A 14,673-nucleotide genomic window follows, 5' to 3' on the forward strand; every position below is an offset into this window, starting at 1 on the left:
TTTACATCCACCTGAGAGGGCAGAGTGGGTCTTAGTTTAACGTCTCCTCTGAAATATGGCACTTTCGACAGTGCAGCACTCCTTCAGTACTGCACGGGGAGTGTCAGCCTAGATTTTGTGCTCAAGTCTCTCAACCTTCTGACTCAGAAGCGAGCGTGCCACCCACTGAGTCGCAGCGAACTAACACATGTCCTAGTGGCCTAAGCAGTGAATGTACACAGGTTTCTTCAGGGTGCCAGGGCTAAAGCTGCCCCTCTCCATACCCGATGTGCACAGAGACGTGTTGTCTGGCAGGTAACAGTTACCTTCGTGGTGAAGAATTAATCCTCTCCATTTCTGTTTTATAACCCAGAAATAAGTGAATCCAGCAAAGAGGGAAAGTAAGAAAATTCATGCACAGAAGAAAAGCAGAGTAAGAGATGAGCTTTTCAGCCAACCTTCTAAAATAAGTGTACAGACAAAACTGACCCATCGGTTTCAGATTTAGTGGACTCGGTCTGCGTATGAAAACCACTTTTTTTTGCCAGGAATACAGTGCCATACTAGATCAAAGGAAGCTAGATAAGCACATGAGGGAGAAAAGAATGGAAGGATATGTTGATGGGGTTAGATGAAGAGGGGTGGTGGGAGGTTCATGTGGAGCATAAACGCCGCCCTGTTTCTGTGCTGTAAATACTTTGTAACAACAACTTGCATTTATATAGCGCCTTTAATGTAGTAAAACATCCCAAGGCGTTTCACAGGAGCGTTATCAAACAAAATTTGATACCGAGCCACATAAGGCGACATTAGGACAGTAGGTTTTAAGGTGTGTCTTAAAGAGGATAGAGAGGCAGAGAGATTTAGGCAGGGAATTCCAGAGCTTGGGGCCCAGGCAGCTGAAGGCGCGGCCACCAGTGGTGGAGTGAAGAAAATCGGGGATGCGCAAAAGGCCAGAATTGGAGGAGCGCAGAGATTTCGGAGGGTTGTGGGGCTGGAGGAGGTTACAGCGATAGGGAGGGGCGAGGCCATGAAGGGATTTGAAAACAAGGAGGAGAATTTTAAAATCAAGGTATTGCCAGACCAGGAGCCACTGTAGATCAGCGAGCACGGGTGATGTGTGAGCAGGACTTGGTGCGAGTTAGGATACAGGCTGCAGAGTTTTGGATGAGCTCAAGTTAATGTAGGGTGGAAGATGTGGGCCAGCCAGGAGAGCATTAGAATAGCCACGTCTGGAGGCCCACTTCAAATGTGAGCAACAGTATGATTCTGGATTCTGCCCTTTCAAACTTTGTTCATGCCGGGAGAGAGCATTTCAAGTTGTACTAAACTCGGGTGAAGTACTGATATAACCGTCTGTCACCAGTGCTGGGAGCAGCCTGAAACAATGATTTAAGAGCACGACATTAAATCATATTGGCTTAAGTGATATTTTTTCCCATAGTGTTTATATCAATACACTATAAATAAGCCTATTGACAACACTTAGTCTGAATGCTGTCAGGGACATATAACCTTGCCAATATGAACACGCTTGTACAGACTGTAGAACTCGATCTGTAGGGCAACTGCATGCCATACTTTACAGGCAATAGTACTACTGTGGCAACTCAAGATCAAGCATTCACTCTCGTCAGTGCTCCTTAAAATTAGTTTTGGATCTTCCCACCTCTATATCCCTGGCATGATTCAGTTACAGGGTTGAAATGAATGTGGAGGATGTTGAAACGTCATGTTTTGGCTGGGCGTATTCACCCTCTGGACCTTAGTTCAACCTTGACATACAACACAGTCTCCCAAGTGCCCCCAGGTGTTGTGTGTGAACTGATGGGTTTCGAGCTCCTTTCCTTATATCAATTAGTGTGTGGTTGCCACTTTCAAAAGAGCTGGGGTCAGGCTCTGTGTGTAATAAGGTGAGGCGGTTAATGTGGATATTGTGACTCCTCTGTGCCTCCAAACTCTTAAAAGGGACAAAGTTCTAGTGTTATTTTGCCCACATTAATATGTCAGCTGTGGCTCAGTGGGTAGCACACTCGCCTCTGAGTCAGAAGGTTGTGGGTTCAAGTCCCACTCCAGGGACTTGAGTACATAAAGCTAGGCTGGCACTCCAGTGCAGTACTGAGGGAGTGCTGCACTTTCGGAGGTGCCGTCTTTTGGATGAGATGTTAAACCGAGGCCTCACCTGCCCCCTTAGGTGGACGTAAAAGATCCCATGGCACTATTTTGAAGAAGAGCAGGGGAGTTATCCCCGGTGTCCTGGCCAAGATTTAACCCTCAATCAACATAACAAAAACAGATTATCTGGTCATTATCACATTACTGTTTGTGGGAGCTTGCTGTGTGCAAATTGGCTGCCGCGTTTCCTACATTACACCAGTGACTCCACTTCAAAGTAATTCATTGGCTATAAAGCACTTTGAGACGTCCTGAGGTCGTGAAAGGCATGTTTTTTTTCATTAATATGTAGAGTGTGATTTGCAGAAGGAGACCATACCTGCAGTAGATAATCAATTTATATAATATTTCAGTTTTGTATGCATAGTTTGAGACTTACTGAGCACATTTATATTTTTCCATTGTAGAGTAGATTTTCCATACAAGTTTGTATCTCAGTCCAGCTGACTAGGTTTAGTGCATCCTACCTGGTTTCTAGTTATGTCAATAAGGTAGTTAATGAAAATGAATTCATAATGGAGGCAAATGTGAGAGAACATCACAGGAGACACTTACTGCAAGTTGCGCAGGTTTATTTTGTATGTATAGTTGTCTAGCTATTTGTTGGTTGCGTGCATATATCTATGTAGAAATGCTCCCGTCATCCTCCAAAGGGTTGGTGGGAGTTTGTTTGTAGGCGTACATTAACGATGAGAGTGTTGCATGATATACAAGACCGAAGGGTAATTTGTTTTGTCTGTTTCCTTTGCTCCTACAGGTGCTCTGACGGTTGGCCTCGTCCGTCAGTGTCAAACCATCCATGGGCGTGACCGAACATGTGTCCCTCCACGTCTTCCACCCGAATGGGTCACAACACTGTTTTTCATCATTATGGGCATTATTTCATTAACGGTAACGTGTGGTTTGCTGGTGGCTTCACATTGGCGAAGAGAAACCACCAAATACGCCCGCTGGATAGCCTTTGCTGGAAGTAGGTTCATTTTGGTTTCAGATTTAAACTCTCAAATTCTTGAAACATGCACATTATGAACAGCTTGGGTTTCCCAGGATTTCAGTCAAATCGAGTGTGCGGGTTGAGTGTTTGACCCCCAGACCTACAGGCGGGGACGTCAGTGCCAGTGTGATTGAGATTTTGCCATTAAATGGTGTAAAAATTGAAGGTGCAATTTTTCACGCACTCAACTAGATTTAGGACATCGGACAAATTTATTTACTAAACAGACTCGCTTCCCAGTGAAGGTTATCCCTGAAATAACGATGTACAGTAGGTTCCTCACTATCAGCAACAAGCACAAAGTGCTGACAGGATTTCAGAACAGTCTAGCTTTCATCAGCCTGTAATGGGGCTAGTTAGACAGCATTCTCTGTTAAAGTTGATAAACACGAGTTGATCCCTTTGGCTGTGCAGTGAATTAATTATATCCCGACTAAGAGTGGACAGTAAACATTTGTGCAGTATTTGACATGACAGCGCAAGAGGTACGATCTACTGTAAATTGTAATCTACAGATAGCATTCGTTGTTCAAGCATCAATCCTATTATCCTGATGAAAGCTTCAATTAAAAATAAAAATTCCCCAGGTGGATTATAAAGGATTTAAAAAATTCTTCTTTATGCTCAGGTAATTTGAAGTTTGGCTGTTGTTGTTCAGTTTATGTTGAGTATTGTGCACAATCCACATTCAACATCTTTCGTAAAGGGGTGAAAGCAGAATCAAAGTGTTGGAAGGAAGAAAGGGGAAGAGAAGTATTTACACAGTTGCCAAATCTCATACAGTATTTGCAAATCTTGTGAGGACCAACAAAAGTTAATTATTGTTGATTTAAGAGCATTGAAGAAAGAACTTGCATTTCTGTAGCGTCTTTCATGACCTCAGGATGAGCCAGGAATATTAAAGTTTAAAAACAAGAAATGTAGAAGCTAGTTCAGTGACGTTTATACCTAGCCACAAGGTCAGACAAAAAGTGTTCTGTCAACATGTAAACCCAAGAGTGACAGGTATTTTGTTGAATTGACTTGGAGCCAACACTGGTAAATGATCCAGTCTGTTCTCTGGTACAACCGGTCCTGTGAACTGTCAGCAAGCTTGAATGACTGTTCCTTGAATTTTGTATTTTAAACCATTAAAGGACATATGAGGACCACACCCTTGCTTAGTTTGAATTTTGAAAAAAGTCCTTTTAGACTATGTACTGGGAAGGTTTCGGAACTTGATGTTTGCTTTTCAACGGTAATTTTAGCTGAAAAATACCCCTTTGAAGCTGACTTAAGAACAACCGTTTGTAAGGGTCCTTCCTCTCTCTTTCCCCTCCCCACCCACCCACCCAAAAAAAGTCAAATCAATTCCTTTTTTTGATCAAGGAATTTTGCATTTCTTTCAAGTTAGCCCTCTGTCCAAACTTTCAAAAGGCAGTATCAGCTACTCACAGTGCAGAGCCATCACTGCAGAAAGTGTTTTTCTCTTGGTATGCAGCAATGGAAATAACGTGCTAGTCAGTCAATAAATACAGAAATCTGATGGCCTGGCCCAAGGAAAACCTATGCAGGGTAGGTGGGAGCATTGGTCCTTGATTCGAAGCATGCAATCCCTGTCGCAACTTTCATTCCAATATCCATGTCTGCCGTAGCTGAGTGGGTAGCATGCTCACCTCTGAGTCAGAAGGTTGTGGCTTCAAGTCCCACTCCAGAGACTTGAGCACAAAAAACTAGGCTGATTCTCCAGGGCAGTACTGAGGGAGTGCTGCACTGTCGAAGATGCTGTCTTTTGGGTGAGACATTAAACCGAGGCCCTGCCTGCTCTCAGGTGGTCGTAAAAGATCCCAAGGCATTATTTCGAAGTAGAGCAGGGGCATTATCCCCGGTGTCCTGGCCAATATTTATCCCTCAACCAACATCACTAAAACAGATTAGCTGGTCATTATCATATTGCTGTTTGTGAGAGCTTGCTGTGCGCAAATTGGCTGCCGTGTTTCCTACATCACAACAGTGACTACACTTCAAAAGTACTTCATTGGCTGTAAAGCGCTTTGGAACATCCTGAGGTCGTGAAGGGCGCTATAGAAATGCAAGTCGTTCTTTTAATAGCATGCTCTTAGCCAGTCTGCTTTACAGACCACTTAGCATAGCAGATCGAGGATTGATAATAGGTGCGCTCCTGCTCTGTCGCTACATGTCTCTCTCGGGCTAATTATGGAGCAGCATTTGGGGCTGACTGGAAGACAGCAAACTAGGCTGCCCAACCCTGCCAATTAAAAGAGGAATCATCATACTGGGTGGAGAAAGTGAGGATTAAATGAGGTTAAGAAGTGTAAACATAAAGATTTTGTATACATTTGGTGAGTGACACAATTGTTGTATGGGTAGGCCAGCTGACTAAAGTGTTGAGACTTCTTGCACAGAACGACCGGATCTTCCTCTCCCTGCGCTGGATAAACATTTTCAAAAGGTGACCAACCGATTGCAAAGATTCCCAAATTTCTTTGGGCTAAATGTAATCTAGGGGTGCCTGTCAAGTTGTCCTGGACCATCTTGGGTTAATGAACTCTGATGAGTCTCATCCTGCAAGTTTATATCCTTGTTTACTGATCCTTCAATTGAATCAGCAAGGGCTCAACTCAGTTTCTTTCCCTGCTGGTCAGCTGGGTCTAGTCAGAGGCGACTTATTTTTTGAAAATACTCTCTCTCCTTGGAACTTTACTTGGCTTACTAGCTGAACTGTGCCATAAACCTACTTGAATGTCATGCAAGCTTTAGTTGTCTCCCATTTAGGACACCATGCAAGCAACCAGAAGACTGTAACTATAATCAGCCTAACAAGGGTTGGCATGAGATCTGTAAGAAAGCCATTCTGCTTCACAGCCACACCTGGCTGATGTCTCGGATGCTCCTGGACATTGAGACTTTCCTTCTGCTGCCCTTCGATGATAACTAGCTTGTGCTGTCCTGTGAGGGGTGAATAGCTAGGCCTCTAAGGAAACCTCGTAGACTATCTTGAAAATTTCACCCAAAAGAAGGCCCCACATAAAAGCCAACGGCACTTGAGCGTCAAAACCAAGCGGATCCCCTTGGATGGATGTGGATGCCCACCCTTTGATGTCTCTGCTACCTGGGGTAAATTAATTCTACGAAGTTTGTAAAGGTGTTTACAGCAAATAAGTCTTCATGTTCAGCTATTTTTGGATAAACCTGTTTTTAAACAAAAGAATGAGAAACATAGAAGATAGGAGCAGGAGTAGGCCATTCGGCCCCTCGAGCCTGCTCTGCCATTTAATGAGGTCATGGCTGATCATCCAAACCCTGTCCCTGCTTTCTCCCCATATCCCTTGATCCGTTTAGCCTCAAGAAATATATCCAACTCCTTCTTGAATATATTTAATGAATTGGCCTCAACTGCCCTGTGTGGCAGAGAATTCCACAGGTTCACCACTCTCTGGGTGAAGAAATTCCTCCTCATCTCAGTCCTAAATGGCTTACCCCTTATCTTTAGACTGTGACCCCTGGTTCTGGACTCCCCCGCCATCGGGAACATCCTTCCTGCATCTAGTCTGTCTAGTCCTGTTAGAATTTTATAAGTTTCAATTGGTTCGTACATTGTACCCTACACTGCTGGTCGGGGGTGGAGGGGGTGGTATCCCTCCCCTCCCCCAAATAGGACAGAACATTGCAAGCTGCTCTACACAAGTAGTGGCTACATTGTGAGCTAATTGTGAAGCAGGCTCAAGGAGCAGCACTCACTCTTGCCCAGGCATTACTGTTTAGATTTAGCTGCAAAGGGAGGCATGAAGTTTGGCAAAACTTTACAATGACACATTCTAATATCTCACTCTTCAATTTACAAACGATGCTGGTCTTGATACTGTCACCTCACTTTTCCAAGACATCTCAACCAACATGTAACCTCTGGGAAGTTAGAAGTTTGTTTGCACCAAATGTTTGTATTCACTTGCTGTATGATAAAGGCTAAAGCCCAAAATAAACATCCAAAAGTGCAAGAATTTCAAAGAGCAGGCTTTGGGACTAGGACAAGGATTCTTATGGGGGAATCTTGGGATTAGTGAGAAGGAAGAGCTCAAAGATACAAATGTGACATGGAATTTTAAAGAAATAATTTTAAGCGATGCAGAAAGGAACAAGAGAAGCATGGTAAGACCAGGATCGCAGTGTTGTATTTTAAAGATGAGTAAGTAGTGAAGATTCAGCCTTAAACTTGAGGTAACTAAAGTAGAATTAGAAGAGATGACCGAAAAATGGATTATAAATAACAGAAAAGGAGATAGTTTTAATTCCATGAGGAGTGGATAGAGTGCTAAAGAGCACCTAAATCATAGAATCATACACCACAGAAGGCTATTCGGCCCATCCTGCCTCTTTGAAAGAACTATCCAATTAGTCCCACTCCCCCGCTCTTTCCCCATAGCCTTGAAAATGTTTCCTATTCAAGTGTATATCCAATTTGATCGTGGACTAGAAATATTTCCTGGTGATTGCCTCTTCTGCACTGGCCAGCCCGTGATTTTCATGTCCATTAAAGGCACGCTTGCAGAAAACCCTGGCAATTGTATAGGACCTGGAAATGGCATATGTGTTGACTTTGAAAAAGAAGACTGCAGATAAGTTCCACATCTAAAATGACATTGGGGAGATTTCAAGAGAAAGTGATGAGGATGATTCTGGATCCTGAGGCTGGCTCTAAGCTGTGAAGAGATACTTGCACAATTCAACTCGTTTTCACTGAAGAAAATGAAATTGAAAGGCTCCGTGTTGCAGGTTTTTAAATGATGACCGAGTCAGGTAGCGGAGGAGTAAGCAATCTAGTTAGCTTCAGTGTGTGATTGCGGAACTAGAGGGCATGAGTACCAACTGATGGAATGTGGAATAGCCAGAACAACTGATGTATCAAGTGGCACCTTTTTTTAAAAAAAAACTTTGAAAAATATTTGAGATCAAATGCTGTATGGAACAGTGGCTCTTGTGCTCGTTTGGAACATGGCCGTAACTGTGGAATGTCACTTGTCAGAATTGAAGAATGTGGGTGTGATATTGGCCTAACATTGCTCAGCTTTACTAGATTACCCTGGGAGAGGGGAGGGAAGGGAAGGTCTGGGTGCGATTTCACATGATTGCTTGCCACCCTCTGTAAACTGGTGTGGATTTAATACATAATGTCTCGGGGCGGCTGCAGGGCATTCTGGAGGGGGAGGGTGAACAGCCATTTGTCATGGTGCATATAGGTACCAACGATGTAGGTAAAAAACAGGATGAGGTCATAAAAGCTGAATATAGGGAGTTAGGTAAATTTAAAAATAGGACCTCAAAGGTAGTAATCTCAGGATTGCTACCAGTGCCACGTGCTAGTCAGAGTAGAAATAGAAGGATATTTCAGATGAATACGTGGCTAGAGGAATGGTGCAAGGGGGAGGGATTCAAGTTCCTGGGACATTGGAACTGGTTCTGGGGGAGGTGGGACAAGTACAAACTGGATGGTTTGCACCTGGGCAGGACCGGGACTGATGTCTTAGGGGGCGAGTGTTTGCTAGTGCTGTTGGGGAGGGTTTAAACTAAAATGGCAGGGGGTTGGGAACCTGTGCAGGGAGACAGAGGAAAGGGAAACAAGGATAGAAGCACAAAAGTGGAAGGGAGAGAAATCAAGAAATCAAACAGGGCCACAGCAAATAATAATTCTAAAAGGACTAAGAGTGTTTAAAAAAAACAAGCCTGAAGGCTTTGTGTCTTAATGCGAGGAGCATTTGTAATAAGGTGGATGAATTAGCTGCGCAAATAGATGTAAACGGATGTGATATAATTGGGATTACGGAGACAAGGCTCCAGGGTGACCAAGGTTGGGAATTCAACATCCAGGGGTATTCAATATTCAGGAAGGACAGGAAAAAAGGAAAAGGAGGTGGGGTAGCATTGCTGGTTAAAGAGGAGATTAACACAATAGTAAGGAAGGGTATTCACTCTGATGATGTGAAATCTGTATGGGTAGAGCTGAGAAATACCATGAGGCAGAAAACATTAGTGGGAGTTGTATACAGAACCCCCAAACAGTAATGCTGAGGTTAGGGATGGCATTAAACAGGAAATTAGAGACGCATGCAATAAGGGCACAGCAGTTATCATGGGTGACTTTAATCTACATATAGATTGGGCTAACCAAATTAGTAACTATACTATGGAGGAGGAATCCCTAGAGTGTATACGGGATGGTTTCCTGGACCAATATGTCGAGGAACCAACTAGAGATCAGGCCATCTTAGACTGGGTATTATGTAATGAGAGAGGATTAATTAGCAATCTTTTTGTGCGAGGCCCCTTGGGGAGGAGCGATCATAATATGATAGAATTCTTCATTAAGATGGAGAGTGAAGCAGTTGACTCAGAGACTAGGGTCCTGAATTTAAATAAAGGAAACTACGAAGGTATGAGGCGCGAGTTGGCTAGGATGGATTGGGGAACGTTACTTAAAGGGTTGATGGTGGATGGGCAATGGCAAACATTTAAAGATCGTATGGATGAACTACAGAATTTGTTCATCCCTGTTTGGCATAAAAATAAAAAGGTGACTCAACCGTGGCTAACAAGGGAAATTCGGGATAGCATAAGATCCAAGGAGAGGACATATAAATTGGCCAGAAAAAGCAGCAGACCTGAGGATTGGGAGCAGTTTAGGATTCAGCAAAGGAGGACAAAGGGATTAATTAAGAGGGGGGAAACAGAGTATGAGAGTAAGCTTTCAGGGAACATAAAAACTGACTGTAAAAGTTTCTATCGGTATGTGAAGAGAAAAAGATTGGTGAAATCAAGCGTAGGTCCCTTACAGTCAGAATCAGGGGAATTTATAATGGAGAACAAAGAAATGGCAGACCAATTAAATACATACTTTGGTTCTGTCTTCACAAAGGAGGACACAAATAACCTCCCAGAGATGTCGGGGAACATAGGGTCTAATGAGAGGGAGGAATTGAATGAAATCAGTATTTGGAGGGAAATGGTGTTAGGGAAATTGATGGGATTGAAGGCCGATTAATCCCCAGGGCCTGATAATCTACATCCTAGGGTACTTAAGGAAGTGGCCCTAGAAATAGTAGATGCATTGCTGGTCATCTTCCAAAATTCTATAGACTCTGGAACAGTTCCCATGGATTGGAGGGTAGCTAATGTAACCCCACTATTTAAAAAAGGTGGTAGAGAGAAAACGCCAGAGTCCATTATAAAAGACTAGCTGGGGAGCCCCGCGTTGCGAGGGCAATTTTGGGGCGCTTGGTCTCCCTGCCCCTGTGTGTCCCCCCTCTCCCTGTCATGTCCTCTCCCTGTCCTATCCCTCCCTCCCCTCCCCTCTCTCCCTCCCCTCCCCCTCCCCTCCCCTCCTCTCCCTCCCTCCCTCCCCTCCCCTGTCTCCCTCCCCTCCCCCACCCCCACACCTACCCTCGCCTACCCACTCCCCCACTCCCCTCTGTCCCTCTCTCCGGCCCCTCCCCCTGCCTAGCGCCTGAGGTCCGGTGCCGTTGCGATAGCGGCCGGGCCGGACCAGAGCTGAGGTCCCCCGCGTATCGCGCGGCTGATGGACGGCCGCTGTGGGCGGGCGGGCGGCGCATGCGCGGTCAGTGCAGGCGGCGCGAGCCCCCCGCGATTTCCCGAGGCTCCCCCCCCCCCGCGATTTCCCGAGGCTCTCCCCCCCGCGATTTCCCGAGGCTCTCCCCCCCCCCCCCCCCATTAAATTGTTATTTAATTCCCTAACACATCATTAAAATATTTACCTTAGTTCCCTAACACACAGAAAGTGTGGGGGAAAAAAATTGTGAAAAATCAAGATGGCGGCCACTCACCTCGGTTCAGAAGGATAAGGCCCGCCCACACACGCACCGATTGGTCGAGCGGTCAGGTCACCGAAGCGTAGGATTGGTCAATCGTCGAGTCACTCGACACTCAACTGTAGGAAGGAACCCACCGTCCGATTGGTGGACCTCGACGTCACACGGTCGCTAATGAGATGCTAATGAGCGGAACGCTGAACGTTTTCGGGATACCGCGGGCGGGATTTTTGTCCGGCCGAAACGTAAATACGCCTATGACCATCCGGAATCGCAAGCTTTCTTTTGAGGCGACGCGCGCGTCGGTACGCTCTGTAACTTTCAAACGTATAGAGAACGGACAGACAGACATCGGGACAGACAGAAGAGCCGCTTTATATATATAGATGTAATAGCAGAGCACTTGGAAAACAGTGACAGGATCGGACAAAGTCGACATGGATTTACAAAAGGTAAATCATGTTTGACTAATCTGGAATTTTTTGAAAATGTAACTGGTAGAATAGATAAGGGAGAACCAGTGAATGTGGTGTATTTGGACTTTCAGAAGGCTTTCGATAAGGTCCCGCATAAGAGATTAGCGTGCAAAAATAAAGCACATTGGATTGGGGGTAAGGTACTGACTTGGATAGAGAACTAGTTGGCAGACAGGAAGCAAAGAGTTGGAATAAACGGGTCTTTTTCCAAGTGGCAGGCAGTGACTAGTGGGGTACCGCAGGGATCGGTGCTAGAGCCCCAGATATATTCACTATATATTAATGATCTAGACGAGGGAACTAGATGTAATATCTCTGATGCGCTATCAATTACTCATAAAAGACTGAGAGTTAGAAGAGTAACGAAAGGCTTTTATTAACAACAGAATGGAGGTCTGCCTCGCGTGGTCGACCGGTCCAGGATACAAAGGGCTGGGGAGCAGTCACCTTTATACTAGGACCTGTGGGAGGAGTCAGCCGAGGCATGTCCAGGCATGTACACAGTGGAATACAAACAGGACAAACAGGAATACAAACAGTGGTTTACCACATTCACCCCTTGTTTAAAATTGAGTCCGGCGGGGTGAAGTGTATTAAAAGTTAGTGTATTGGAGTCTCTCCGGAGGTCTTGTCTGCCGCTGTGATCGGCGTGGCGACGGCAGGGGTAGTGAAGCTTCCGGCGTCGAGTCCAGCGTAGGCTGTGGCACAGGCGTGTCGTCCTCGTAGATGTCGAGCGGGTCGCGGAGCCCAGGCCTGCCGTCTGCTGGGGCTGGATATCGGATCGTGGGGGGGGGAGTGGTAGTGGGTTACTGCGGCCCCCGAGGGTGCAAGGTCTCTTATGGAGACTGTGTCCTCCCGCCCGTCCGGGTATGCGATGTAAGCATACTGGGGGTTGGCGTGGAGGAGGTCGACCCTCTCGACCAGGGGGTCCGTTTTATGGGTCCTCACGTGTCTTCTCAGTAGGACCGGCCCTGGGGACGTCAGCCATGGCGGTAGCGATGTCCCCGATGTGGACTTCCTTGGGAAGACAAACATTTTCTCATGAGGGGTGGCGTTAGTGGCAGTGCAGAGCAGTGACCGAATAGAGTGGAGCACATCCTGCCAGCGGGAGGTTGGAAGGCCCCTAGACTTTAAGGCTAGCAGGACGGCCTTCCAAACTGTCGCATTTTCTCTTTCCACCTGTCCGTTCCCCCGGGGGTTGTAACTGGTGGTCCTGCTTGTGGCAATACCCCTAGTTAGCAGGTACTGACGGAGTTCGTCGCTCATAAACGATGAGCCCCGGTCGCTATGGATATAGCTGGGGAAGCCGAACAGGGTGAAGAGGTTGTTCAGACATTTAATGACCGTGGCACTGGTCATGTCCGGGCAGGGGAAGGCGAACGGGAAACGGGAGTACTCATCAATAATATTGAGGAAGTACACATTGCGGTCGGAGGAGGGGAGAGGCCCTTTAAAATCAACGCTCAGGCGCTCGAAGGGGCGAGTGGCTTTTATCAGGTGGGCCCTGTCTGGTCTATAAAAGTGCGGTTTGCACTCAGCGCAGACTTGGCAGTTGCTGGTCATGGTCCTGACCTCCTCAATAGAGTAAGGCAGGTTGCGGGCCTTGATGAGGTGGAAGAACCTGGTGACCCCCGGGTGGCAGAGGTCATTGTGGAGGGCCCGCAGTCTATCGATCTGCGCGCTGGCGCAGGTGCCACGCGATAGCGCATCCGGGGGTTCATTTAGCTTCCCGGGCCGGTACAAGATCTCGTAGTTGTAGGTGGAAAGTTCGATTCTCCACCTCAAGATCTTGTCATTTTTGATTTTGCCCCTCTGCTTGTTGTTAAACATAAAAGCAACTGAACGCTGGTCAGTGAGCAGGGTAAATCGTTTTCCGGCCAGGTAGTGCCTCCAATGACGCACAGCCTCCACAATCGCCTGGGCCTCCTTCTCAACAGCGGAGTGTCTGGTCTCCGGGCCTTGGAGGGTTCGTGAAAAGAAGGCCACGGGTCTCCCCGCCTGATTGAGGGTAGCGGCCAGGGCAAAGTCGGACGCGTCGCTTTCCACCTGGAAGGGGATGGATTCGTCCACTGCATGCATGGTGGCTTTGGCAATGTCCTCCTTGATACGGTGGAAGGCTAAGCGGGCCTCTGCCGTCAAGGGAAAAGAGGCGGACTTGATCAGCGGACGGGCCTTGTCCGCATAGTAGGGGACCCACTGGGCGTAATAGGAGAAAAACCCTAGGCACCTCTTCAGGGCCTTGAGGCAGTGGGGCAGTGGAAGTTCCATAAGGGGACGCATCCGGTCGGGGTCGGGGCCGATGACTCCGTGTTCCACAACACAGCCAAGGATGGCGAGGCGGTTTGTGCGGAATATGCACTTCTCCTTGTTATATGTCAGGTTTAGGAGTTGGGCGGTGCGGAGGAATTTTTCGAGGTTTGCGTCATGGTCCTGCAAGTCACGGCCGCAGATGGTCACATTGTCCAGATATGGGAAAGTGGCCTGCAACGCATTTTGATCTACCATCTCCCTTTGGAAGACGGAGACCCCGTTGGTGACGCCAAAGGGAACCCTAAGGAAGTGATAGAGGCGGCCGTTTGCCTCAAAGGCAGTGTACTGGCGGTCCTCAGGGCGGATGGGGAGCTGGTGGTACGCTGATTTCAGGTCAATGGTCGAGAAGACGCGGTACTGCGCGATCTGGTTGACCATATCAGCTATACGGGGGAGTGGGTAGGCGTCCAGCAGGGTGTAGCGATTTATTGTCTGGCTGTAGTCGATGACCAGGCGCTGCTTCTCGCCGGTCTTAACGACCACAACCTGGGCTCGCCAGGGGCTGGTGCTGCCCTCAATAATCCCTTCTTTCAGGAGCCGCTCCACTTCGGTTTTAATGAAAACCCTGTCCCCGGCACTGTATCGCCTGCTCTTTGTGGCGATGGGCTTACAGTCGGGGGTGAGGTTAGCGAGTGTGGAGAGGTTGCACCTGGTGCGCGGCGGGCAATTTGGAAGCTGCTGGCTGCGGACTGTGAGTGGGGGTAGGGGTCCACCGTACGCCATCGTAACACTTTTAAGGTGGCACTGAAAATCTAACCCCAGCAGGACGGCAGCGCAGAGGTCAGGCAGGACCAGAAGTTTAAAATGATCGTACACGGTCCCGTCTACTACGAGTGTCACCACGCAGTAGCCGCCGATGTCCGCCGACTGGGACTCGGAGGCCATAGAAATCCGCTGTTGCGCAGGCAGGACTGGGAGA

At 47.1% G+C, this 14,673-nt stretch overlaps 1 protein-coding gene across 1 annotated transcript in view; it reads left to right on the forward strand.

Annotated features, from left to right (window-relative positions):
• Positions 1-266: 266 nt before the first annotated feature.
• Positions 267-14,673, forward strand: part of LOC147110762 (uncharacterized protein C16orf52 homolog B) — a 46,928-nt gene continuing 32,521 nt past the window's right edge. The window contains exons 1-2 of the mRNA XM_085999957.1: positions 267-294; positions 2,912-3,124. Coding sequence (XP_085856083.1) covers positions 267-294; positions 2,912-3,124 — 241 coding nt within the window. The remainder of the gene's footprint in view (positions 295-2,911; positions 3,125-14,673) is intronic.

The sequence above is a fragment of the Somniosus microcephalus genome, chromosome 11 (assembly GCF_052327205.1).
Source record: "Somniosus microcephalus isolate GS21.2 chromosome 11, FLI_Smic_1.0, whole genome shotgun sequence".
NCBI lineage: Eukaryota > Metazoa > Chordata > Chondrichthyes > Squaliformes > Somniosidae > Somniosus > Somniosus microcephalus.